Raw genomic sequence first — 26,128 nt, 5'->3', positions numbered from 1 at the left:
CTTTTGTAGTACAGTATGTGTCAATAGATCCATGTAACATTTTGGGAATGGCTAAATTTGCCTCCAAAATATGTGTTAAACTTAGCTGAAAAAACACTGCTCTGAATGGCTACAAGTCTCGGTACCAACAAGTATTAGTAAAATAAAGCTAGGTATAAAAGGATTTAACTTGGATATCCATGCTTCTGGTGGGTTAATTCTCAGCCTCAGTTACTGATTGCTCATTCTCCTCATGCATACTTTAGATTGGTAAGAATATTTGGGTTCCTTCCCTCACCGTAAAGGTATGCATGGTAGGCTCAATGGAGAACATAAACTTGCCCAGATTGTTTCCAGCTCCATGTAACTCTTAACAAGCAAAGTGGAAATTGCCATGAAAAGAAATTAGACATGAGAAGAGTTTACACTATGCGACTCTTCAATTCCACTCGGGAGTTGGTAAACGATAACATTATACAAAGTTACTGTCTGTTATACCTGCATTGTTATCAATCTTTAATTTAATATTGTTTTTTATCAGTATGCTGCTGCTGGAGTATGTGAATTTCCCCTTGGGATTAATAAAGTATCTATCTATCTATCTATAATAGGTGTAGCAGTGGCACCGTGATAATTAATGTCGTCTCAAACTTCAAATACCAGGGCTCAGTTGTTGGCCTTCTTTTTGTCAATATGAATTTTAAAAATTCTCCTTGTGTTCATAGGATTTTCTCCACATTATCTAGTTTGCTTCTAAAGATCCCAAAGATTTATAATAATATAATTGACCTAAACTGACCATGTATGAGTAACAATGAATGTGCACTCCAATGGACCAGTTTCCTATCCTGCTGAAATTCACCTAAGCATGTTGGTTGTGCATATCAGTAAGCTGTTTAGGTACCCATCTTCCACAAAATTGATGGTACCCCAAGTAATCATGCAGTATAGATCCATAGCTGACATCCAAATGTGCAGCAACAATGGACAACATAATCCATTGGCCTTCTCTGATGAAGGCATTTGCTATGTTGATGTAGGCTTATGGGCGTGATGTGGGTGGTTCATCAGAATGAGCTTCATTGGTTACACTTGTTTTTTAAACTTTTCTGTGGTATCCACGGCTTAGAAAAAGGTGGCCAGTTTTAATAAATAAATAATTTGCCAGCTTGATATCTGTGGGTGTGTGTGCTGCAACTGTGGGGGTTTGGTGGAGTAATTGGGGTGAGACGCACCTGCACGTGAGGGTGCGGTCTGTCTCAGTTGCTTTCTACGGTACGCGATTGGGATGTTGCGGCCATGGAGGCATATAAGGATGAGTCGGCATGAGGAAAAAAAAAACAGATTGAGAGAAAACAAAAATGAAAGGAAGACCAATCAGGAGACTAAAGGGAAGAAAGGTGGGGGGGGGGAGAGAGAAAGAGAACCAGGCAGGAAGACGAAAAAGTGCTGGTGTAAGTAAGAGAGAGAGGTGGCAGGCAGCCGGGAAGGACAGCTCCTTCAGGGGAGCATGTGGCTAACGCTTAGGGGCTAAAGAAGTGATCGCTCTGGTTGATCAGTTTTTAGAGAGAGAGAGATTGATGCGGTGCTGAAAGGGGTGACTCACCACAGGGAAGGCAGAGGAGATCAATGAGGTCAACCTTGGGTTCAGATGGGGAGCTTTGTTGTAGCAATGTAACGGCTGGGACCTGGACCCGTGGAAGGTCGGCTGTGTCTATCAGCAGGGCATTTCCACTGCTGCGAGGCCCTGTGAGTGATGAGCAGAGATGTCATTATCAAAAGGATGCACCAGGGACCAGATTTTAAAAGACGGTTTTCTGCCTGTGTTTTTGACCTCGATTTTTAAAAGGATTATTTTTATTTAATTTTAACCTCCACTTTCACTTTATTTTATTGGATTATTTATTTATTGAACTTTTTGCACTGCACTTTCGGACACAGTTCTTGACTAGTTTTTAATAAAAGCACCGAAACACTTATACACCTACCCCTTGCTAAATTTGTGTTGTGTCCTTATCCGCTGGCTCATCCCTTGGGTACTTTTTCGACAGTAGCAGGTTCAAGAGGTTCCCCGGAAGGACCCAGTAGCATGGTGCCAACCCACACCGTCACACTGTCTATCCATTCATAAACTTTTCTTTGAGTCTTGCTGCTTTCACGTTTCTACTGAGCCAACATTGTTCGGTGAATTTCAGCAGGTTTCACTTCTTCTCCCTAAAGAAATCTCACTACATGTTCATTTAACCATGGCTTCACCTACACTAATAGCAGAGTGCTGCACTGTACATTTTTCAACTACCCATAAGTCAACACAAATGTGTTGTATTGCTTCTGTCTGTTCTATCCATTGCCACGGAATTTTTAAGTTGTCTTACTTTTTGATTTACCTTTATACCTTGCTACTGCTTTTGATCTTACCATTAGTGTGAGCTGCTGCCTGGTTATTAACATGGCTGCATGTGTATTAGCTTGCACAAAAAAGAAAATGCAGGTGTTTTGAGTTTTCTTCATGGAGCTGAAACACCAACTTTGGGGAAAAGCTTTAACTTGCCAAGATGTATATGAGAGTTAAAAGCTAGAGTCCATTGTTCTTATTATCAAACAGTATAAAATTGTATCTGGAAGAGGTCACCAATTTGCAGATGATGACAAGGTGAAAAAGAGAAGTGTATGCAGAGTTCAGACTCAACCAAAAACCTTTTTTTTTCTAAAGAAATTCAAAAGCATGTAGACTGGTGGTTTAAGTATACTGAGAAGCTGGGAGACTTATAGAAAATTAATTTGAATTTGTAATGTATCCAACAATATAATATTTTTGAAAAATAAAATGTAGAAACTTTAAAGAAACTCTAATATCAAAGCCTGTTTAAATTTGTGCTGTTAATAAAGGGGTTGGTTTCAGAAAGAGCACCGAGGGTAGAAAGAATGCTAAGGAGAGAAAAAATTTGTTTCATGCTGAGCAAACTGACAACCGGAACATAAGAAGAGACCAATAAGCTATAGAGAGACGCCTAGTAAGACATCACTGTTGTTTTGCACTTTTCCATGTGTACCCTTCTTCTCACATCTGATTTCAAATGACATTTGATCCTTTTTATTTTGCCCTAGCATTGTATGTTTTAAGAGCCACTAATTGTTTAAGTGCATATTTAAAGTATTTTATTACTTAATATTATTAGAGCCTTTTAATACAATCAGAAAAACAGATGCTGACAGAAAATTTTGTCTCTTTTATGATCAGAATATTTTTTTCTGATTAATAAAAAGGATTGCTTCTCAAATTATTATTATATAATTAGATGACATCTTTAACTAAAGTGACCCGCACAATCAGGATAGTTTTTTTAGAGTAGGAGCACAGGCAGGTTTAGTGTTTTGTTAAGGTTCCTAATGTACTGTGAAGCAGTAACCTTGTGGTTTAAAGTCCAGTGCAAACCACCTACACCTGAACACCAGCAAAACCAAGGAGCTGGTGGTGGATTTTAGGAGGCCCAGACCCCTCATGGAACCCGTGATCATCAGAGGTGACTGTGTGCAGATGGTGCAGACCTATAAATATCTGGGAGTGCAGCTGGATGATAAATTAGACTGGACTGCCAATACTGATGCGCTGTGCAAGAAAGGACAGAGCCGGTTATACTACCTTAGAAGGCTGGCGTCCTTCAACATCTGCAATAAGATGCTGCAGATGTTCTATCAGACAGTTGTGGTGAGCGCCCTCTTCTACGCAGTGGTGTGCTGGGGAGGCAGCATTAAGAGGAAAGATGCCTCACGCCTGGACAAACTGGTGAGGAAGGCAAGTTCTATTGTTGGCATGGAGCTGGACAGTTTAACATCTGTGGCAGAGCGAAGGGCGCTCAGCAGGCTCCTATCAATTATGGAGAATCCACTGCATCCACTTAATAGTATCATCTCCAGACAGAAGAGCAGCTTCAGCGACAGACTGCTGTCACTGTCCTGCTCCACAGACAGATTGAGGAGATCGTTCCTCCCCCAAACTATGCGACTCTTTAATTCCATCCAGGGGGGTAAACGTTAACATTTAACATTATACATAGTTATTGTCTGTTTTTCACCTGCATTATTATCATTCTTTAATTTAATATTATTTATTGTATCAGTATGCTGCTGCTGCAGAATGTGAATTTCCCATTGGGATTAATAAAGTATCTATCTATCTATCTATCTATCTATCTATCTATCTATCTATCTATCTATCTATCTATCTATCTATCTATCTATCTATCTATCTATCTATCTATCTACACTATTCTAACTTCATTTCCACACATAGAAACTGCTGAGAATACCACATTAAATATATATTTAATACAGCCTATTCCTTTGTTGTCCATAAGGGCGCTGGATTGTTCCATGTCTGAGCTGTTCCGATAACAGAACCTGTGACTGGAGGGAGGTGTCCTGGCAACCAGAGGCATGCTATTACCCTGTACCCAGTAAGCCAGAGATCCAGAAGTGCTTGGCAAGGACAAAGGTACAATCCACTATCTCCAAAGTGCAAATTAATCTGATTTATCTCTGAGAAAATGCAATGCTTTCCTTTTTTTTGAAAATGTAAATCTTGCATCTAAAGTAAGAAAAATGTTTTTTTTAATTAATAGGATGCCAAAAATGGCAGAATTGTACTGTATTAAATATGATAAATTATACCCTCACGAATTTTAATCTTCATTTAAAAAGCGGATTCATCATATTAGGTGCCAGACAGCATGACATATAACATATTTTCCCACCTCTAAATTTTTTTTTACTTTTCGTGTTCATACTGTTATAGGAACAACGCCATCTGCATTCTGTTGAAGCATTTTGAAAAGTATGACTTCAAGGTTAACTTGACTCTAATTAACTGTAGTTCCTGTTTCCTCCTGTCCGCCTGGCATTAATTCATTCAATTTCACTTGTTTTTTACATGTCCTAGAGTTTTACTATTTTTGTTTAGTGGTTCACATTATATCAAGAATTGCGGGTGTCACCAAACAGTCGATCTTATTAGGCAAATATTTGGTACATTTATGTTATAATGATAATGTTTTAGCTACTTATGAAATATTCATTATTCCCCTTTTTTTGCTAAGATAACTATCTTGTCCACAACAAGGCTGATAATTAACTTAAAAGAGGGGGAGAGAAATATTTAGTATTTACCAGAATTCAATTTTTTTTGTTTCAAGTTTCATTTTAACATTTCATACTATGATAAATAACTTTGGTTGTTTTATTCTGTTTGTCTTTTCTTTTTTTAACTTTTAACTTTACATTTCAACTCTTTCTATATTTCTTGATCTATCATCCAGAATATTCAAAATCTTCACCACCTGCACACCTCCTCAGTAATGCTGATGGCTGTGACTATTGTTAGGTCTGATTTATAGATGTACCCATTGTAAATTTAATTCATAATGACAGATGTATAAGAAGTAGAGACAAAACACCTTCATTACAAATTATGTTCAATACAATAGCAATTTACACAATAAAAAGTCTGTATCTGGGAGCATTGGTCCAGTTGTATGCAAGCAGCCTGGCACACAGACAAGTTAACTGGTGAGTAAAAAAAGGTTATCAGTATCTGTTTGGGGTCATTAGCATCCAGGCAGTCCAACAGCAATATATCAAAGTTGTTGTGACCTGAAAGATAAATGCTTAAAAAATGATCTGATGATCGATACAGATAGAAAAATGTGAGTGGCAATGATTATATTAGTGTTAGACAAAGTTTCTGCAAAGTAGAGGGCCAAAGCAAAGCTCAAAGACCAAAGTTGATTTTTCCAATTCTAAAGTATTTATAAATGCTGGAGAAAATTGTCTCACTCTTTATTTCGCCTTCCACTTGCAGCAATGTTCAGACATTTAAAGCACATTGTCCCTCTCACTCACTGTAAATAAGGTGGGTGCTGTAACAACACACATGCTTCACAGCAAGCACAAGTCTCACTGTACACTACCAGTGATATTGTTGTTATGAGATGCTTAAAATGCAAAGTAAACAAGTAAAAATTGTATTTCTTGTCAAATACTGTGTGAAAAATAAAATAACTTGATGTTTTCTACTCTAGTTAATGTCAGGGTTACAGAGAGCTGGAGCCTATCCTGGCAACACTTAGTGAAAGGAAAAAAGAAGGTGTGGGCCGAGTGCTAGTTTGTCATTTGTCACATGACCATGAAAGCCATGTGTAAAAATAACTAATAAAAGCTCTATAGTGCCAAAGGCATTTGTAAGGTGGCCTACTGATTTGCGCTGGCACACCTGGGTAATCAGAGGGAAAGCAATGTGATTATGAAGCACATAATATCCCACAGTAACTAAGATTTCAGATAGACCAGATGAATCTTGAATAAGAAATGTATTCCTGACCTTTGCTCTGGTTTTGAAATCAAGTGACAATACAACTGCCATGGAGACAGTGAATTGCAGAGGGTGTGGTGTGCACTGCCATTGACGTCCTGCAATGTCCCACCCATGCTGTGTCTGACACAGAGAATGATACTGACATTGCAAAGGTTTTTGCTGGAAATGGCAGCTGTGTATATGGTGGGACACTTTACAGTATACTTAAGAAGTGGCATGTTCAGATCAAATGATGTGTGAGAGTATCTCCTTGAGATAGAGTCAGACTGTAAATATAGGTGAAGAAATACTAAGAACAGTGACACCATAGTTAATATGCTATCTTATGGTTCAGGAAGACTTCATTTGACCACAGCCCACTTAAAGTTGGTAGATTCTTGTGTTGACATATTTCTCCTCAGTCACTCCAGGTTCCTTCATGTTAGTGTGGTTCTGTGTTTCCTATGGTAGACTGGCATACATTAAGTGTGGATAACTGTCTTAAGTTCATTATAAATGGAAAACACCCTTCACATTTATTAGGTGGAAAGGTTATAGGCTATTTTACAAAATGCTGTATTTTTATTTACATAATAACTACATAATAAGCCGCAATATTTACAATTAAAATAAATTTTCTGAGTGTAAAAAATTAGTAACACATACATACACATTATTTGGCAATACTATCACTACTACTATTACTATCCTTTTTTTTATACCTGCAGCCTGTGTAATAACAGTGCAAGTCTGACTCACTGTCTAAACTTCCCAAAACACATTCAAAGTCATCAGCACATTCGTCCATTTTGTAAACCTGTTTTTTCCATTGCAAGCACACTGGTGGTCATCTTGGCAGTTTTAGACTTAAGCTAGGAAAAAGCCCTGTTTAGGACACTAGAATACAATAAATTACCTTCATCACTCATACCAAGCCAATCAGAACCAGCATGATATATGAATGTATTAAGGATATGGCAGAAAACTGCAGGTCAAGGCTTAAGTTTCCATTTCCAAATTCCTTCCTGACTGGATACATTTTTTCCATGTTTACATGTATTTTTCTTCAGATACATCCCAAAGTTGTGCAGGTTAGACTAACTGGTTGCTATAAATCTGTCCAGCGACTAAATGATTTGTAGCTCGTGCCCATTTAGGTTCAGCCTTCTTACGATTCCTGTAGAAAAAGCTGGTTCAGAAACTGGATAAATGAATGGTCTCTGTTATCTGAGGTGATCAACTGAACCTAATATTTACTACACAACACAGTTTTAATTTGTGGTGCTATGTATTCTGTGAAGCCCTATCATGCTTCGAGGCAAAAGATAGAAACTCCTCTAGTATGATTTATGTCATTTTACTTCCCTGCTTTTTATTCATTTTTCTCTTCTTTTATTTCCAAATGTCTCAACATTAGCTAGATTTACTGTTATGTTAGCTGTCCTAGCAAAAACTAAGGATCTTGGTTGTTATTAGGTTTTATTGTGCAATATGGCGCATTGTGTTGCTTGGGTTAATGCTGCTGTCTCACTGATCTATGGTTCAAATCCCAGGCCAGGTACTGCTTGTGTTATATTCACACATTTTCCCTTTTACTATAGTTTTTACCCAATCAGTCTGTGTTTCCTATTGCATCCAAAAGATGTGTGTGTTAGGTTAACTGATGACTCTGTAGGTGAGTTTGTGTATGTGAGTGTGCCCTGCAATGAGCCAGTGTGCTGAAGAGGGTTGGTTTCTGTCTTTGACCTGATGCTTCTGGTCCCTGTGACCCTGAAATGGATAAGCCTTTCAGAGTGTGGATAGATGGTACACTTTTATTTCTGCCATTCCTAGTTATTTCTACATGTGTAGAAGAATTTTAAGACCTTTTTTAACTAATCTGAAGATGTCTAACACATTTCAATTTAACGTGTCACTGTCACCATCATCCATTCTATCATAACTTCATCCTTTCAGAAAATGTATGTTTTGTGCACCATTCTATAAATTATTAAACGCCAAAACCCACAAAATATCTGAAAACAGTTCTGACATAGCCAGGATTGTGTTTAATTTACGGGGCAAGTTGCCTTTAAAAAGTCCAGACTGAAAGACTAATGAAATAGGAAAGTGAATCAGTTACCCACTAATATTTCTGGCCAGTGAGGAAACAAAACTTTGCAGAAGAAAATAGCTTGTGGTGAAGAGGAGTGTATTATTTTAGGCACCATTTCTAAAGACCTCTATGGCTTGCAATCTTCAGAACCAGGCAATAAAAAAGCAGCTCAGGTAACATTTTAACGAGAGCTAAGTTTGGCCTAACCTGCAGCCACTAATGACATCGTACACTTCATGCTTCAGATCAGTCAAGTCCTTTTTGTATACTTTGTACAAAGGATAAACTTTGAGTTACAAAGAAATATCATCTAGAGTTACAGTTGAATTGAAAAAGCTCACTCTGGGTATTAATTGAAAATCTTGCCAGACACAAGTTACACTCAGTATCTTCTTCTTCTTCTTTTTTTTTTTGGCTGCTCCCGTTAGGGGTTGCCACAGCGGATCATCTTCTTCCATATCTTTCTGTCTTCTGCATCTTGTTCTGTTACACCCATCACCTGCATGTCCTCTCTCACCAAATCCATAAACCTTCATTTAGGCCTTCCTCTTTTCCTCTTCCCTGGCAGCTCTATCTTTAGCATCCTTCTCCCAATATACCCAGCATCTTTCCTCTGCACATGTGCAAACCAACGCAATCTCGACTCTCTGACTTTGTCTCCCAACCATCCAACTTGAGCTGACCCTCTAATGTACTCATTTCTAATCCTATCCATCCTCGTCACACCCAATGCAAATCTTAGCATCTTTAACTCTGCTACCTCCAGCTCTGTCTCCTGCTTTCTGGTCAGTGCCACCGTCTCCAACCCATATATCATAGCTGGTCTCACTACTGTCCTGTAGACCTTCCCTTTCACTCTTGCTGATACCCATCTGTCACAAATTACTCCTGACACTCTTCTCCACCCATTCCACCCTGCCTGCAATCTCTTTTTCACCTCTCTTCCACAATCCCCATTACTCTGTACTGTTGATCCCAAGTATTTAAACTCATCCACCTACGCCAACTCTACTCCCTGCATCCTCACCATTCCACTGACCTCCCTCTCGTTTGCACACATGTATTCTGTCTTGTTCTTACTGACCTTCATTCCTCTCCTCTCTAGAGCATATCTCCATCTCTCTAGGGTCTCCTCCACTTGATGTAATGCCACCTCCACCTTGAATGCATACGTCACTCCTACCACAGACCTCACCACAGTCACATTTCCCTCATACATATCCTGTACAACTCTTACATACTTCTCTGCCACTCTCCACTTCCTCATACAATACCACAGCTCCTCTCGAGGCACCCTGTCATATACTTTCTCCAGGTCCACAAAAACGCAATGCAACTCCTTCTGGCCTTCTCTATACTTCTCCATCAACATCCTCAGTGCAAACATTGCATCTGTGGTGCTCTTTCTTGGTATGAAACCATACTGCTGCTCACTAATCATCACCTCACGTCTTAACCAAGCTTCCACTACTCTTTCCCATAACTTCATGCTGTGGCTCATAAATTTTATTCCCCTGTAGTTACTGCAGTCCTGCACATCCCCCTTATTCTTAAATATCGGCACCAGTACACTTCTTCTCCACTCCTCAGGCATCCTCTCACTTTCCAAGATTCCATTAAACAATCTGGTTAAAAACTCCACTGCCATCTCTCCTAAACACCTCCATGCTTCAATAGGTATGTCATCTGGACCAACGGACTTTCCATTTTTCATCCTCTTCATAGCTGTCTTTACTTCCTCCTTGCTAATCCATTGCACTTCCTGATTCACTATCTCCACATCATCCAACCTCTTCTGTCTCTCATTTTCTTCATTCATCAGCCTCTCAAAGTACTCTTTCCATCTGTTCAACACACTCTCCTCGCTTATGAGTACATTTCCATCTTTATCCTTTATCACCCTAACCTGCTGCACATCTTTCCCAGCTCGGTCCCTCTGTCTAGTCAATCGGTACAGGTCCTTTTCTCCCTCCTTAGTGTCCAACCTCTCATACAACTCATCATACGCCTTTTCTTTAGCCTTCGCCACCTCTCTCTTCACCTTGCACCTTATCTCCTTGTACTCTTGTCTACTTTCTGCATCTCTCTGACTATCCCACTTCTTCTTTGCCATCCTCTTCCTCTGTATACTCTCCGGTACTTCCCCATTCCACCACCAGGTTTCCTTTTCCTCCTTCCTCTTTCCAGATGTCACGCCAAGCACCCTTCTTGCTGTCACCCTTACTACATCTGCTGTAGTTTCCCAGCTGTCTGGTAATTCTTCACTGCCACCCAGTGCCTGTCTCACCTCCTCCCTAAACTCAACCTTGCAGTCTTCCTTTTTCAACTTCCACCATTTGATCCTTGGCTCTGCCCTCACTCTCTTCCTCTTCTTGATCTCCAACGTCATCCTACAGACCACCATCCTATGCTGCTTAACTACACTTTCCCCTGCCAACACTTTGCAGTCTTCAATCTCCTTTAGATTGACTCTTCTGCATAGGATGTAATCTACCTTTATGCATTTTCCTCCACTCTTGTACGTAACCCTATGTTCCTCCCTCTTCTTAAAATGCGTATTCACCAGAGCCATGTCCATCCTTTTGGCAAAATCCACTATCCTCTGACCTTCTTCATTCCTTTCCTTGACACCATACCTATCCATCACCTCCTCATCTCCAATGTTCCCTTCACCAACATGCCCATTGAAATCCACTTCAATCACCACTTTCTGTCCCTTGGGTACACTGTTCATCACTTCATCCAACTCACTCCAAAAATCTTCTTTCTCACCCATTGCACTCCCAACTTGCGGTGCATGTCCACTAACAACATTTATCATCACACTTCCAATTTCCAGCTTCATAATCATTACTCTGTCTTTTCACTCTTTTCACTTCCAAAACACTCTTGACATACTGTTCCTTCAGAATAACCCCTACCCCATTTCTCCTCCCATCCACACCATGATAGAACAATTTGAATCCACCTCCGATCCACCTGGCCTTACTCCCCTTCCATTTAGTCTCTTGCACGCACAATATATCAACCATCCTTCTCTCCATCATATCTGCTAACTCTCTCACCTTACTAGTCATACTGCCAACATTCAAAGTTCCTACTCTCAGTTCCACTCTCTTTACTTTCCTCCTCTCCTCCTGCCTCCGGATATGTCTCCCCCCTCTTTTTCTCCTTCTTCGGCCAACAGTAGCCCAATTTCCGCCAGCACCCTGTTGGCTAACAGTACTGGTGGCGGTCGTTGTTAACCTGAGGCTCGACCGATCCGGTATGGAAATTTGTATTATTGTCCGCATATTGATTTGGCAAAATTTTACACCGGATGCCCTTCCTGATGTAACCCTCTCCATTTATCCAGGCTTGGGACCAACATGAAGAAACACACTGGTTTATGCAACCCCTGTGGCTGGGTTAAGTGACACTCAGTACCATTTAGTTATTCATGTGGTATATAGCTTTTATAGTGAGAATAGTGCTGATACATCACAGTTTTCAGGCATACCTATTAATAAAATTAGTCATCAGGTAGTGCATAGGTCATTGGAGTTGGTAAGTAAGCCGCAGGTAACTTTAGCATTTCAGGTTTAGCTACAAGGTCACACTGCTTGTTCAGACATACCAATAGAAAATGATAAAAAACGGAAAACATATAATAACCACCCATGCCCCCAACTAGATTTTGGAATACACCACAAAAATGGAGAAATATTTGCTAAATCCAAACACAAACAAATCCATGCTAGCAAATGAGCTCAGAATCACAAATTATTTTGTTTTAACATCCAACAGAGCATGTCAAAAAGGCTAAAAGTATACCAAATTAGCACAAATGACATCAGAATTCAAATTGATTTATGGAAGATCCAGAAGCATCCATAAAAATAAGGAAAAAAACTGTTAAATCTACACAAAAGCAGCACCTGTTGACAAGTCAACCCAAAACCCATGGAGATTTATAGAAGATCTCAGAGTACATCAAAAGAAGGAAAAATAATTACTAAACCTACACACTTAGCACATGAACCTAAAACTCCAAGTCATTTCTGCAAGATTATGTACTACACTCCAAAGATAAACATTTGTGCATGCAGAAATGGAAATATCCGTGAAATCGATATGTAAAGGCAAAGAAAAATCTTCAGGGGAAAAGCTGAGGTATTCCGTATCTATGCAGTATCGCACACTGAATAAATTGTACTATAAACAGACCAAGGTACACATCCTCTTTGCACAACCGGGTGTCCAGATGTCTGCACCCAAGTATAAATGGGTCTTATTAAAAAGGAGGTACTGAGGAACATGCTGAGTAACTTGTTTAATGAACAATAATAAGCAGCAACACTGTACTGCAAGAGTCCAAACAGACGGATTACTTCATGTTCTCATTGTTCTAGGAAACTCCTATAAGCAATAAATGTGAATTCATAACAAGGCACTGCTAACCTCACGTTGTGCTCCTGAGACATGAACGCTGCCAACATCATGGTATCAGCAATCACCCTCACTCCCTGCTATCCACTGTCACACTCTTCAGTATCACAGAGACCAAGGCAAACATTAACGCCTTCCTGAGGCTCCAATTTATTTATTCTGTGTCTCCACCTTCTTTCTCAAATATTGTTAAAGCTTGTCAAAGGATCCACTACTCTTCTTTGAAAAAATACATTGCTGCCATTCAAGCATCTTGCATCCCTCAGCCTGTGAAAAGCTGCCTGCTGGCTGCTACAATGTTTTCTCACAAAACCAGTTTTTGTACACTGAGTAATTTATAACACTAAAAAAGGTTAAGAATTTATTGCCAGGTACTCCTTCACAATTTTGATTTTCAGGCTTTTTGGTTCTCAGAACCCGGTACTCTTATTTTGCACCTTGAACCAGAGCCTGTTTCAGAAACATCATGCACTATGTCATAGAGCCTACTAATACATACACCCACTCTAAGACAAAAATATTCTTTCTTTTCCTTAGTATGTTCTAACTTAATCTAACATGCATCTTTTTTCAGATGCAGCAGGAAAACTGATAAAAATAAAAAGTCACATGAACACAGATATTATATGCAGACTTTGAGCAGAGAGTGGCAGGACTGGTATTTAAAACCAGGCTGTTTGAGTCATGAGGCAGCAGCAACTAATTATTGTACTATTATACTACCCAAAACAGGGAAAATATTTCCAAAATCTTTACACTTGTCAAGTGGCTCCTGGAGCACATTGCTAACACAGAGAAAATATTTACTAAGTCCACTCATTAGGTGCTTCTGTTGACATGTGAACCTAGAACTACAAACAGATCTCTAAAGAGCATGTAAAAATAGAGAACATATTTTTAAAATCCTCACAAAAGGTTTTCATCTCAAGAAAATAGTCATCTGGGAAGTTATGTAGTATGTTATTATTAACCATATTACCATTTGTGTTGGTTAATTATTGCCTACTTACTAGACATAAACATGCATTCTTCTTGAAGGCGTGGAATTGAATGTACTTCATAAATAATTTGTTCATTGAACTTATAGGCTTCTTAGACATTTCTCTATATTAAAACAATATTAATATTTAAGCTACAACTGTGACTACAGTTTTAGGAAATTTAGTGGGAAATATCTATGACATAAGGCTTTTAAAGTCAACAAGGCAGAACATTTTAGTTATTTTACAACTTGACTTTTCAAGAGATGACATGCGGAAACCCAATAATGGCAACCAAGCATTCAGTTAACAGCAAATAACCAATGAAAAGTTACTTATTCAGTCATTAAAAACGGTGGTTTCCCTTGGTAGTAAAATGCAATTAGATTTCACAGCTTAAAATAAAAAAAAGTTGAAAGGCTCTCTCAATGTGGTCTCTAGGATCTGCTTTTGAATGCAGTTGTAAATCTGTAATTATAATGTTTAAAATGTTTCATTTCATTGACTCCTTGACTTAATTTACGTCAACCACTTTAGGCACACATTCAAAGACATTGCAGTCAGAGTCACTTAAAGAACTAAGGATGAAGAATATCTAATTTCATATTTTCCACACAATTTTAGAATTTCAACAGAGAACAATGATGTAACTGAACTCTAAAAATTGATGAGTTGAATATAAAGGCAGTATTTTGTTTTAGTCACAATTAAAAGGAAATATTGGTCAAGTTTTCCACTAAATATCCATTCTTAATTGTATAATCTAAAAAGTAAGTTTATATAACAATTAGAATATGACCCTTTGGATAGAGAATTTCCACAAAGGTTACTTCTGTTTAACAGCTTTCTTCTCATCTGCCTTGCTTCGTTTTCTGTAAACATCTGTGTGCAAAGCTTAGTACAGAATGACAAAATCTGATTAATCAATCATCTACAGTAGTAGGTGACACTTTAAATAAAGTCAGCAGATGCTTGCTTTTGTTTCATGGTTCTGTATCTCACAGAAGGAATAACTTAGGAAAGGTGTCTTTATTACTTTAATGTGTTTAATGTGTTTAGCATGCACTACCAGCACCTCATCCCTCTGTAACACATTGAGGCACTGCTGGCTTTTATTAGATTTTTTTTTATGTTCTTTTATTTTCATTCAGAGGGTCTTCACAGTGTTATCCCAACTTTAGTAGTTAAAAACAAAAGACTATCCTGGCACATGTATTTGTGCCTCAGTGCACATCTATTCTTCACATTAATTGATTCATCAGGGGCAGTCAGTTTGCGTTGCTTAGAAGAAGCTGAAGGAGTAAATGCAAAGTGAAAAGTACAGCGCCACCCTACAATTTGTCATTTTCTTTTAGCTGCTTTAAAAGCATGGGTTTTTTTTGTACCTTACTAAAACCTTATTTAATTAAAAAAATGTTCCAGCTTCTTTGGCCCTAGTGTGGATTAAATGAGTTCAATAATAAGCTGCATGGCTAAAGAATGTCAAATGTAGAAGGGAAATATTATTATATCCATTTACAACTTCTATTTGCATATTACTGTATTATTATTATTAGATATCCACTTAGTCAGACAATTTACTAGACCCCATCATGGCTCAAGCAGTGACATGAATCTTTTTCAACTGTTGTGTTACTTAGAATATTAATGTAACAAATCATTCATTCAGGGTCATGGGTGTGGCAGAACTCATCACGGAAGGACTGGCACAAGGCAGAAAACAACCATCACAGAGCCCACTCATTTACACACCTACACTCTTGTTTAAATTCACCTAACCTGCACTGGTGACGCAAGAGGAAAACTAGAGTTAGTAATGAAAATGTTTTTCTACATAAGGTCTGTGGAAAACAAGAAAACAAAATGTGCCAATCTTGATTTGAGACTCTGTAGTTCTTTGTGTGAAAATGTAATTTTTCATTACCTACAATTTACAACTTTTCTTCAGTTTCTGTAAGCATTGTTCAACTGGGTGAAGCTGCTTACTCGAGTACAGAGAAACTGCTGCTTTGCGCTTTCAGGTCTATCTCCTTATCAAGGAAGTCAGATTATGTGTCATTCATTGGGCATCAAAAATCATTAAACAGCAGTCCTGCTACTGGGATTGAAAAGGAAATTTAAAACTTGCTCAATTAATGGAAAAAAGGTTGAAATGATTGGCAGAAAAAGAAATTTACCAGCAAGCAAACATAATGGAAAATAAAATCAAAAAGAGTAGTTTACAATTTATTTTATTCTTACTATGTGTTTTCCACTTTTTTACAGTGCAAGACTGTGTACAGCAATTGCAAATATAGTTTGGATAAAGACATGAAAGCATACATACAGTGCAAAACATTTTGAAAACAAACAGAAACATCATGCAATATACACAAGGAAACAACATCATGTATATTGTAATTACACACAAAGGCATATTGCTTCTCATAGAACTTGAATGTTAAAAGAATGTAAGAAATGTTAATAAATTAGTGAAGAAGATTTCATGAAATGAGCCCCTGATATCAGATTTGTATATGGGATTTGTTAATCCCATTTTCTACATGTTGTATTATTTTTAATTCTTAGAAGGGGTTGGTCATTCAGTGTGTGTGTGTCTGGAGCTTTGCCTTCCTCTCCTCATTTGTCAAATGGCCATATTGCAATAATAATATTAATAGACATACATTGTTAGGATCTGCAGTTTTTATGTTAATCAGTTTGTTTTATTTACTGTGTGTTTAATCAGATCGTATTATTATATGTACTTTATGAAATGTGCAGTTTGTATTTTACTTGTCAACTTGTTACAGCTCTCTAGAATGTATTTTCTAATGTTGCTATTTTATTTAGTTACAATGCTGTTTTTACTCTTAAGTTACATTAAAGACATGCAGGAAACACACTGCATACATAGATAAATACAGTATGTATACTTTATGCCTATGTAGTATACATATATTTCTATTTTAAGGTGCTGTTTATTGGTGATTCAACAAACAGAGGAATGATGTATTACCTCATTGAGCGTGTGAATGACACTCTAGGGGAATGGGACAAAGCTCATGATACAAGACTTTACCAGGTCAATGGAAACCAGACATATACCACTTATTCTTATTATCCACGCTTTTGGCTTGAAAAAGGTGAACGGCCCACATTTGAGATGGCACTAGAGGAGCTTATACTTAGGTAACTGGCTTTATTTGTTTACTTTTTTGCCAGGTCATTTTTTCCTACTTTTATAATTCATAAAGTATGATGCATCTTTGTTGATTCTGGTGCTAATTTAAAAACCAGTTACTGAAATAATGAATTGCTCAGTTCCTGTTTTATGCTTAATCTCTTCATAAATGCAGTACAGTACTAAAGTTTGAAAACTGATAAGGGCAATATGCAGCTGATTTATATAAGAACACAATGTTTCCAATTACTTTAAAACCACAAATGCTAATTAATGTGGTCTAGAATGTAGAGAAAATGGGAAACAGTTTTTGCCTGTTGTGTGCCCAAAGTAATAGACTACAATTAAAGATAAATGCAACTGAAAAGACGATATTCTATCTCCACCCTAAACCATGTGTGTATATGTCTCCTGATCTCCATTAGATCACGTCCTCTAGAAAACACAGACCGAACAGTGCTGGTCATAGGAGGCGTTCAGTGGCTCAATGTAAATCACCTTCAGATCTTACAGAATGTGCTTACAAGGTAAATGTGTTTTAAGGGCATGTGTCATTATGAGGAAAGCTATTGATTTTTAAGAAAAGTGAATACAAGAAGAACAATTTTGAAGGTTGGATCATTCAATCTGTGCAATAAATGGAGAAAAAAGAAATGGTTTAAAATGAAAAGGGAAAGAATTTTCTGATGAAACAGTGAAACAAATTAAGACAGTGCTCATAATATAATGTAAATAAAGCACTTGGTATATCCCATGATATTGACAATTTATAAAAAAAAAAAATCCTTATTGGGTATTTTAAATGCTAATAAAAGTATGCACTCCAGCACATTTTTGTTTCAGTTTCTGATATATAGCAATAATGCATTTTTATTTGCACTTTTGTGTATATAAATCCTCTTCTGAGAATATAAACTCAGGTTTTGTTCATATTTAAATATAGTTTTTAAAGTAAACAGTTGCTATGTTATCACACATATTAAGAATAATTTTCAGTATCACAAGAGCCATTTAAAAGCAGTAAATCACAGAAAAGGCAACTATCCTTCCTTCCATTTTGTAACTCAGTTATCCAGTTCAGAGTCATAGGGTGTCATTGCACAAGGTGGGAATTGACACTGGTCTGGATGGCAGTAATTGAAGATATGCATTAATAAAAATTAGACAGTAAGTAAAAGTCAAGAAAAATAAAATGGTACATTGAAAAGAAAAATAGATGTAAGTGGCACACTGTTTAGAACTGCTCCTTTACAGCACCAGAATCTTTGGTCCAGTTCTTAACTGGTCACTACCTGTGTAGAATTGTCAGGTTTTCCCTTTGACTATGTAAATTACTCTACATATTCTCTAGTTTCTTTTCACATTCTTAAGATGAGTAGATTACTTTGACTAATCACTCCAAATTGGTGCTGGCCATGAGCATTAGTGTGATCCAAAATTTACCTCATCCTATCTAGTATTGGTTCTTGCTTTGCACCAAATAGAATAGCTAGGTCTACCTGCCACCCCTCTCACAAGTCATTACTGGAGCAAAAACCTGTGAAGAATTAATAAATGAAAATCATACATCCATAAAGTCGGGTGTCACAGTTTAATAACGAAACAAGACTTTTAAGAATGTCAGTTTTTGTTACCATTTTAAAGGGAGGAGTCTTCAAAGTTTTCTTCAAATGAGACGTAGAAGTCAGTGCATTAATTAGTCATTTGTTATTTATTTTAGAAAATGGTCTTCTACTCACATCTAGCTGTTTTTTTTTCTTTAAGGGAAAATCTTTCTAATAGCCTGGTTGTGATAAAGTCAATTGGGATGGGTTTTCATCTTCCTGTCGATGGAATAAGATCTCTTTCTCTGGTAAGTAGAGTTTTTGCTGCTTCTGTTAAGGCAGGCAGTGTGCCAACATGGTAAAGACACAAGTGAATAAACTACAAGGCTGCTGGTCCAGTGCTTGCATTAGACTATGGACATGTCACTAAACCTATCTGTGGTCCCACTGCATAAAATACAGTATATGCAAACAATTATAAAGCATGTTGAGTATGTTAATCAACTTGAGTATAAAATATGAATACTTCTTCAATGTGTTACTGCTGAACAGGCTGTTCCTGTCTTAGATAATATGAAAATATTACGTTTGCCAACAGAGTGGAAAATTTTGTTAGCATTAATCCTCGGGAATTACTAAAACAGGCATTTTGTTGAACTGACATTTAAAAGCACAAGGTTTTAGAGAATTCTGTCTAATGTCCCAAATATGTGTATGTTAGGTTAATTGGAAATTGTCAATTGGCCCTTAGTGAGTGATTGTACTTGTGTGTGTTCAAGTGGGCCTTGTGATGGACTACCATTGTATCAAGTCTAGTTAGATCACTTTATTACGGTATAGTACTTTTCACTGAGTTCAGGCACAGCTTATACAAATGTACAGGTCAAATGCAATTACTATGACAAAATCGGAATAATATTGCATGTTTTTATTGATTGTTACTCCTGAGTATCATCAACATTTGAATTTAAATGATCATTATGTATATTTCTGAATGACATCTCCAAATGGCAACTTACAAGGAGAAAATAGAAGTTGCCTTAAAATAAACCCCTATACATTCCAAATTATACTTCAAACAAGAATGAGATAGCATAATCTTCAGACTTCCGTGTTTAATGAAAATAATGTGATAATTAAGAAGTAAATCCAAGGACTACATTTTCTAGTTTTTCTAAATGAAAAACAGCTGCACAACATGTTCACAGCTAAATTACTAAAGATGATTACATCTTGCCTGAATAAGGGGCCTGAGTTGCCTCGAAAGCTTGCATATTGTAATCTTTCTAGTTAGCCAATAAAAGGTGTCATTTTGCTTGGCTTTTCTCTACATTCATAATGGCTAACACGGTACAACACCCTAGTACTAAAGATGCACATATAGTAATATGTATTAAATGTTTTCACCATTGCTCTGTTACCTTCATGTTTTTTATTTGAACTGGACAAAGTTTTCTTCTTCAGTCCATGTGTTAGCATTTATGGCAAGTTTTTGACTAAAGTATTTTCATGAAAGTAACAGCACTTTGAATTATTGTGATGGTGGTATTTGGCTCAGAGACATTACACTGCTTCAATGTTCATGTTATTTAGGTGGAATTAACAAGTATATTGGCTACCTTTGCTATTTTATCTTTGTGCTTTTCCCTTTGTCTTGCTTAGCCAACAGAAAAATGCACAGTTTTCAGATATGAAATGGCACCGGTCTTGAACTCTGTGTTGCCTGCTGGTGTCCATAACTTAGAATACATTGATTTTGAGCTGCTGCATGTAAGGATGTTTATTTTACTTTTGCTTTCAAACATTTGTTGCCTGTGCAAAGAGGAGAAAATTTATAAGTCTCTTAAAAATTTATAGCAGGTTGGCTAGATCTTTCATTGTCTTATAATTTGAAAGTCTGGAAAGAGTAGAGAACTGATCCAACATCATGCTATACAGACATCCATGACTCATGGTGTATAAATCTAATGCTACATTGGTGTACAAAAGAACAACAACAAAAAAAAGCTGCATATTAAAACATCATGTACTTGCATTTGTTGTTGAGTGTAAAACAAAGGAGGAACCCGGCATCTTTCCACAATTTAAATAATGTCCATATTTTCAGATATAACAAATCCTGTGTTTATGCAATCCATCTTACTAACCGAATGTTGTAAACCAGATATGGACGCAGGGCGCTGGGCGCAGGGCGCATCGAGGCACATGCGCACTGCTGCACTGCAGTGTATCGAGGCACACGCGCACTGCCGCACTGCAACGAGCCCGCCACAGAGAAAACAAAAACGAGAGGATTCAGCACATATGTGAATCACATTACAGTATTACAGTACGGAATCCCCAGGCGTCCAAACTACACGGCGTAAACCGGATATGGACACAGGGCACAGGGCTGAACTTGCTGTGCTCCACTCTGCCAGCAGTCGGTGTCAGCAAAGGCAACGGAATCACGTCTCCACAAAACGAGACCGCTTTACTACAGATATGCGTATGTAATTAAATGACATTTCCCCAGACGCACCCACCCTCCATGATATGTCATCCATCCAGATATCGGACGGAACAGACACTGATTGCCATTCTTGGATATCTGATTCGCTGGCGAATCGCGGGCTTACTAGTTAAACATAAAGGGAAGGGATGACAGTATGGAGAGTACATTGTCATAACTGAATAACATGAAGCCAATGCCTCTTGTTCTTTCCTAAGTTGTCTTCTGATATGACAGTTAGACAAAGTGGTTTCTCTTCCTCACAATTCTCAAGTAACACAAAGTAGGCTTCCTTCTGATCTACTGGGTTTCTCTTCAGATCCTGCCCTTTCTGCTGAGAGTTGGTCTTTGCCCAGTGCACCCCAAAAACTAAACTGAATTAATTGCTCATAAGTGACTTTTAAACCACACCTAGTGCTTACTTCTTAGTCAATCCACAGAAACTGTTGTTGAAGAGTGGGTCTCATGAACACTAGTTACCTTTTATGACTGTTGTGAACACTGTACCTCACCAAAACCCTACCACACTTTCCTGAGCCAGTCTGCCAGGCAGAATTCTAGGCTGCCTACCGTAATTATAGGGCAGTAGAGACTTTACTGAAACATGGCAGGCTGGATGCATTTTACTGGCATTTAGACAGTCCTCCATGGTTTCCCTCTTGCTCTTACTCACAGGGGCTCCAGCAACCCATGAGAGATACTCTTGATTTGCCATTGTGGTTTTCCCATCCTCTTCCTCGCCCTTACTCTATCCACTGTCACCCTGGTGCTACTTTCACTCTCAGGAATCCCTCACTAGCTGAAACATTCCACAGAAATTTTGTACATCAGTTATAAATTATTTAATTGTATTAGATTTCTTTACAAACTCATCTGAAAAAGGTGCATAAATGTATCAAGTTTGGAAAATCATTTCCCTAAAATCATCTAGAACCTGCAAGTGAGAATGGGATTCTACTCTCTAAATTTAACTTAAAACAATTATATTCAAGGTAATATGCTTTAAATGATTGTAAAACTATGTATTGCAGTGCAATGACGATAAAAGCACAGCTATGAAGTAGGTTGCTATAGTGTGATATAATCTACTTTTATTTACTTACACCCTTCCGTTTACAACATAATAAGCAAAAAAGCCATTATAGAGCTGTCATCTGATCACATAACACTTCAGAAAACTTTTTGGTTTATGACTACTGCTTGGCTCAAAACACACTTAATATTAATGCTGGAATTTGTTTCCTTACCAGAAGAACATATTCCAGACTTCATTCTAACATGAGAAATGGTCTGGTAAGAGAGGAAAGTGATATTAAATGGAAAGCTCAGATTAAATCCAAGTTTAGTGTCTATAAACATTGTAATCCTGCCAGTTTGTGATCATTTTCTGTCCATTCTGGTGCTTTATGGCGGATTCTAGAAAACCGTGACATTCAAGAAATTTATATAGACACTTCCTGGGGCACAATTTCCCTAATACATAGTTGGTAGCCCATAGGGATGTCAGATAGGGACACTTCTGATGAAAAGGGAGAACTAGTAGATAAGTAAAGTGAAGTCAGTACTCCTTTCAGATTTAATGTAGAGGAGTCACTGACCTTAAAACTCCTTACAAATTTCCGGCAGGAACAAATGCTGGACACATCAGCACTATCTGTCTGGCCGCCAGGGGGCATGCAATAGTTGCCTACAGCCTCTTGCCCTGTAGGGTTGATAGGTAGCTCAGGGTGAACACCCAAAGAGTAAGGTCTAGTTGGCTGCAGATACAAATTTGTGCAGAATCTGGAAGTGATTGAGAAAAGAACTGAAATGATCCCACGAGAAATGCCAGTTGAGTGTAAAGCAGGGAAAAGATTTGATTGAAAGCACTCAAATGGTGGCAAATGAGGTACAGTTTAAGAAGCATGAACAAGTGGATCAAGCACTGACAGACAGGCGTGGAGATCAGTACTGTGAAGGCTCCGAGTGTATTAGGTGTGTGCTGTGTCTGTTTATTACTGTCAATAATTTGCATGTTTCTTGCCTCTTTTTGTTAATTGTGTTCTCTAATAAATGTTTTATTTGGCATTTTGCTCTCCTTGACATCATTCTGGGCTAAGGGGCACTACCAGAACACCATGATCTTTTGATTTAGTATAAGCTGGAACTTCCAAGAAACTAAAAACGTTTATATTTTGTTGAATTTGTCATTCATATTATACTGAATAATAGCAACTGCCAAGTAATCTAAGCACAATGGATTAACATGCTCCCAACCCCTAACCTAACCAACCAACAATGGATTAAAATTACTTGCATTAGTTGAATGTTCCTTTAACTTCACAAGGTAATGTGGCTGCTTTAGTTTAGGAGCAGTTGCAAGTAATGGTTTCAGCTTTCAGCGCCAGGCTGGTTCTACTCTCTGCCCGAATCTCTTGCTTATTTTTTTATTGTTCTCAGTCAGAAGATTTTATGTCAGTTTACATGTGCAGTGCTCATTAATCTCAGTGCAGAGATTTGTAGTTGTCTCTTGAATATGCTTTTCCCCTCATTTCTTTTGAAAAATTGCAGCAGCTTTGATGATGTTGTATGTCATTATGCCTGCTCTTCATAAATTTGCTGCTCCTGGTACGATTTTGCAGGATTAAGGAAGTCATTGTAATCAGGAGCCACAAGAAACAGCCATATGTGAACTTTGATGATAGCTGTATAAAATTTCAAGAAAAGAGCAAAATTATTTTCCATTCTCTTAATTAAACAAAGAGTTGAGTTAAACTTGTGAAACAGATTCTCATTAAAAGCATGACTTGTCTGGAAATACGCAGACACTGCATGAGTTAACACTCCATTCTCATGAGAGAAAATTCAAGACTATACCCATCACTATGCTGAATAAGTGTTTCCTAAAAAAGGTTGCCTTCAGACAATTTCTGTTATGTCACTGCAGGCAAATATGCTGGGTTGTTTTATTTCAGCTATATTGAAAATGAATCAGATTAGCAGAGGTGTAAGGGAACCTCATTTACAATATGATAGGCAACTTCAGCAAACTGAAAATAGGAAGATGCCTGGGGTAAGTTTATCAAATAAGCTTATGTTATTTCATAATTATCTAGGTCTAGTCCTAGTGTAATCACCATAAAATATACATTGTTCTTGTGAGCATTTATAGAAATAAACTTAAATAATGAACTGAATGCACCCCCCTTGGCAAGCACATTTGTATAAATTGCAAAAACAGTTCACCAAAAAAAAACCAAACAAACAAACAAATAGACAGAAAAATGATAAACAAATCTCATCAAGACAGATGTTAAAAAGAAGAGTAGCATACAAATACATTTTATTTGGTAGTATTATGAAGCAGGTATTAGCAGGTTAGCAACAAACAGTAAAAAATGTAGTTCATACCAAGTTGGTATTTTTGACATTTGTTTACAATTGTACATCTATATATACATTTTAAAAATGTGTCTACCCTACTGGCTTATTGCAGCTGAGTGGACATTCAAACAAATGAGAGGCAAAAGTGAAAGTTATTTTTTAACAATCATGATATAATAATTTGCCACATACAATACCATTCTAAATTGAAGCTTAAAAAATTCATTGTCTGTTCTTGCAGCTTATAATGAGACTTAAGGGTACAGGCATCCATAGGTGAATTAAAGAGCCTTAAGACTTACCAAATATGTTCAATTTAAAGCAGCAAAGGTTTCATTTTAAGAAAACATGTCTTTCACATTTATGAGGCCTCCTTGTGGTAAAGAAATAAAACCAGAAATAATTATTTTATCACAGATTCTTGGAACTAACTTTCTTGAGGTAAGTATTCATTTCCTGATTGCTTGTCTACTCATAGCCTCGGTCTTAGATGGAATTATGATGACACTAAGGCCCCTAATGCCAAGCTATATTCTGCACATAATCCTACCTTTGCTTCTGCAATTCTGTTTCTGCAGCAGTTATTTTCTGTCATGGCTTGTAATAACCTTGTAATACCAGACAGATGTGTTTCCAAATAATGTAACAATGAATCAGCTCTGCTAAAGTGGCCTATCAGTGTGTGTACAGAACATGTGTGTGTTTGCAGTGATGGGCTGTCCAAGGGCATCAAATGCTTGCTGGCATAGGCTACAGTTGCCCGTTGACCAGACACTGGATAAACAGGTTAGGAAGATGGAATGATTATTATTATCATTATTATTGTGCCTGTAGATTACAAAAATTCATGAATAGATTAATCTTCTTGCAAGTGTTTGTCCCACATTGATACAGGTTCCCCCTTTCAGCATTATGCTTTCCATTTTTTCAGTCCAAAGCATTTTGTGAGGCAGCATATCGCATATCATCTCTCAACTGATCAAGCCAGCATTTCTTTGGGGCTCTCATGTGGTTGCTTTTCCTGTGGCACAAGCCTGTCTTTGCTGCCAATTACTTGTCGCTCTAGATCAAGTGGCCATTTCATTGGAGGCATGCTATTCAATTTGAATATTGTAATGGAGGGAAGATAGAGGACAGCAATTAATAATAATTAACAGTAATAATAATATGGGGAAGCAAGGTACCACAGTGTAGCGCTGCTTTCTCACAGTGAAGGAGACTGGGATTTGTGTGTATGTGGAGTTTGCATGCTCTGGTTTTCTCCCATAGTCCATACCCATGCAAGTTAGGTGAATTGCTGTTGCTAAAGTGACCCGTGTGTTCACCCAGTCATATGTGCAATGCTTGCTGGGATAGGCTCCAGTTGCCCCGCAATCCTGCCCTGGACAAGCAGGTTAGGAAGATGGATGGACGGATTGATGAATGCCTACGTGTTCAGTTTTTGTTACCCGACTACATACTACGTGCCTGCTCAATATTCTCTCTCACTGACGCAACCACGTGCATTTCCCAGCAGCAGTATAGGCAATGTTTTCAACATAAAGAAATAAGGTTTTTTTTCTAGTGAAAAATAAAAGAGATAGTAAGTGTACCATTTTCAGATATTATTGTCTATTTGTCTGTGGAACAGGGTCTGCACATCAGCATTCAATAAAGTCAATACCGGGCACTTAGCAAGAAATGAACGTGGTAGTCAGGAAAGTGAAATGTAAAGCCAGTCTTCTTTTAAAATGGCA

General features: G+C 37.7%; 1 protein-coding gene across 1 annotated transcript in view; it reads left to right on the top strand.

Annotated features, from left to right (window-relative positions):
• Positions 1-26,128, top strand: part of cped1 (cadherin-like and PC-esterase domain containing 1) — a 329,222-nt gene that overhangs the window by 281,684 nt on the left and 21,410 nt on the right. Inside the window, exons 16-19 of the mRNA XM_028813109.2 lie at positions 4,338-4,474; positions 16,785-17,002; positions 17,420-17,521; positions 18,759-18,846. Coding sequence (XP_028668942.1) covers positions 4,338-4,474; positions 16,785-17,002; positions 17,420-17,521; positions 18,759-18,846 — 545 coding nt within the window. The remainder of the gene's footprint in view (positions 1-4,337; positions 4,475-16,784; positions 17,003-17,419; positions 17,522-18,758; positions 18,847-26,128) is intronic.

Source organism: Erpetoichthys calabaricus, chromosome 1 (genome assembly GCF_900747795.2).
Source record: "Erpetoichthys calabaricus chromosome 1, fErpCal1.3, whole genome shotgun sequence".
NCBI classification, from domain to species: Eukaryota; Metazoa; Chordata; class Cladistia; order Polypteriformes; family Polypteridae; genus Erpetoichthys; species Erpetoichthys calabaricus.
This window is presented reverse-complemented; position numbering and strand designations above follow the sequence as displayed.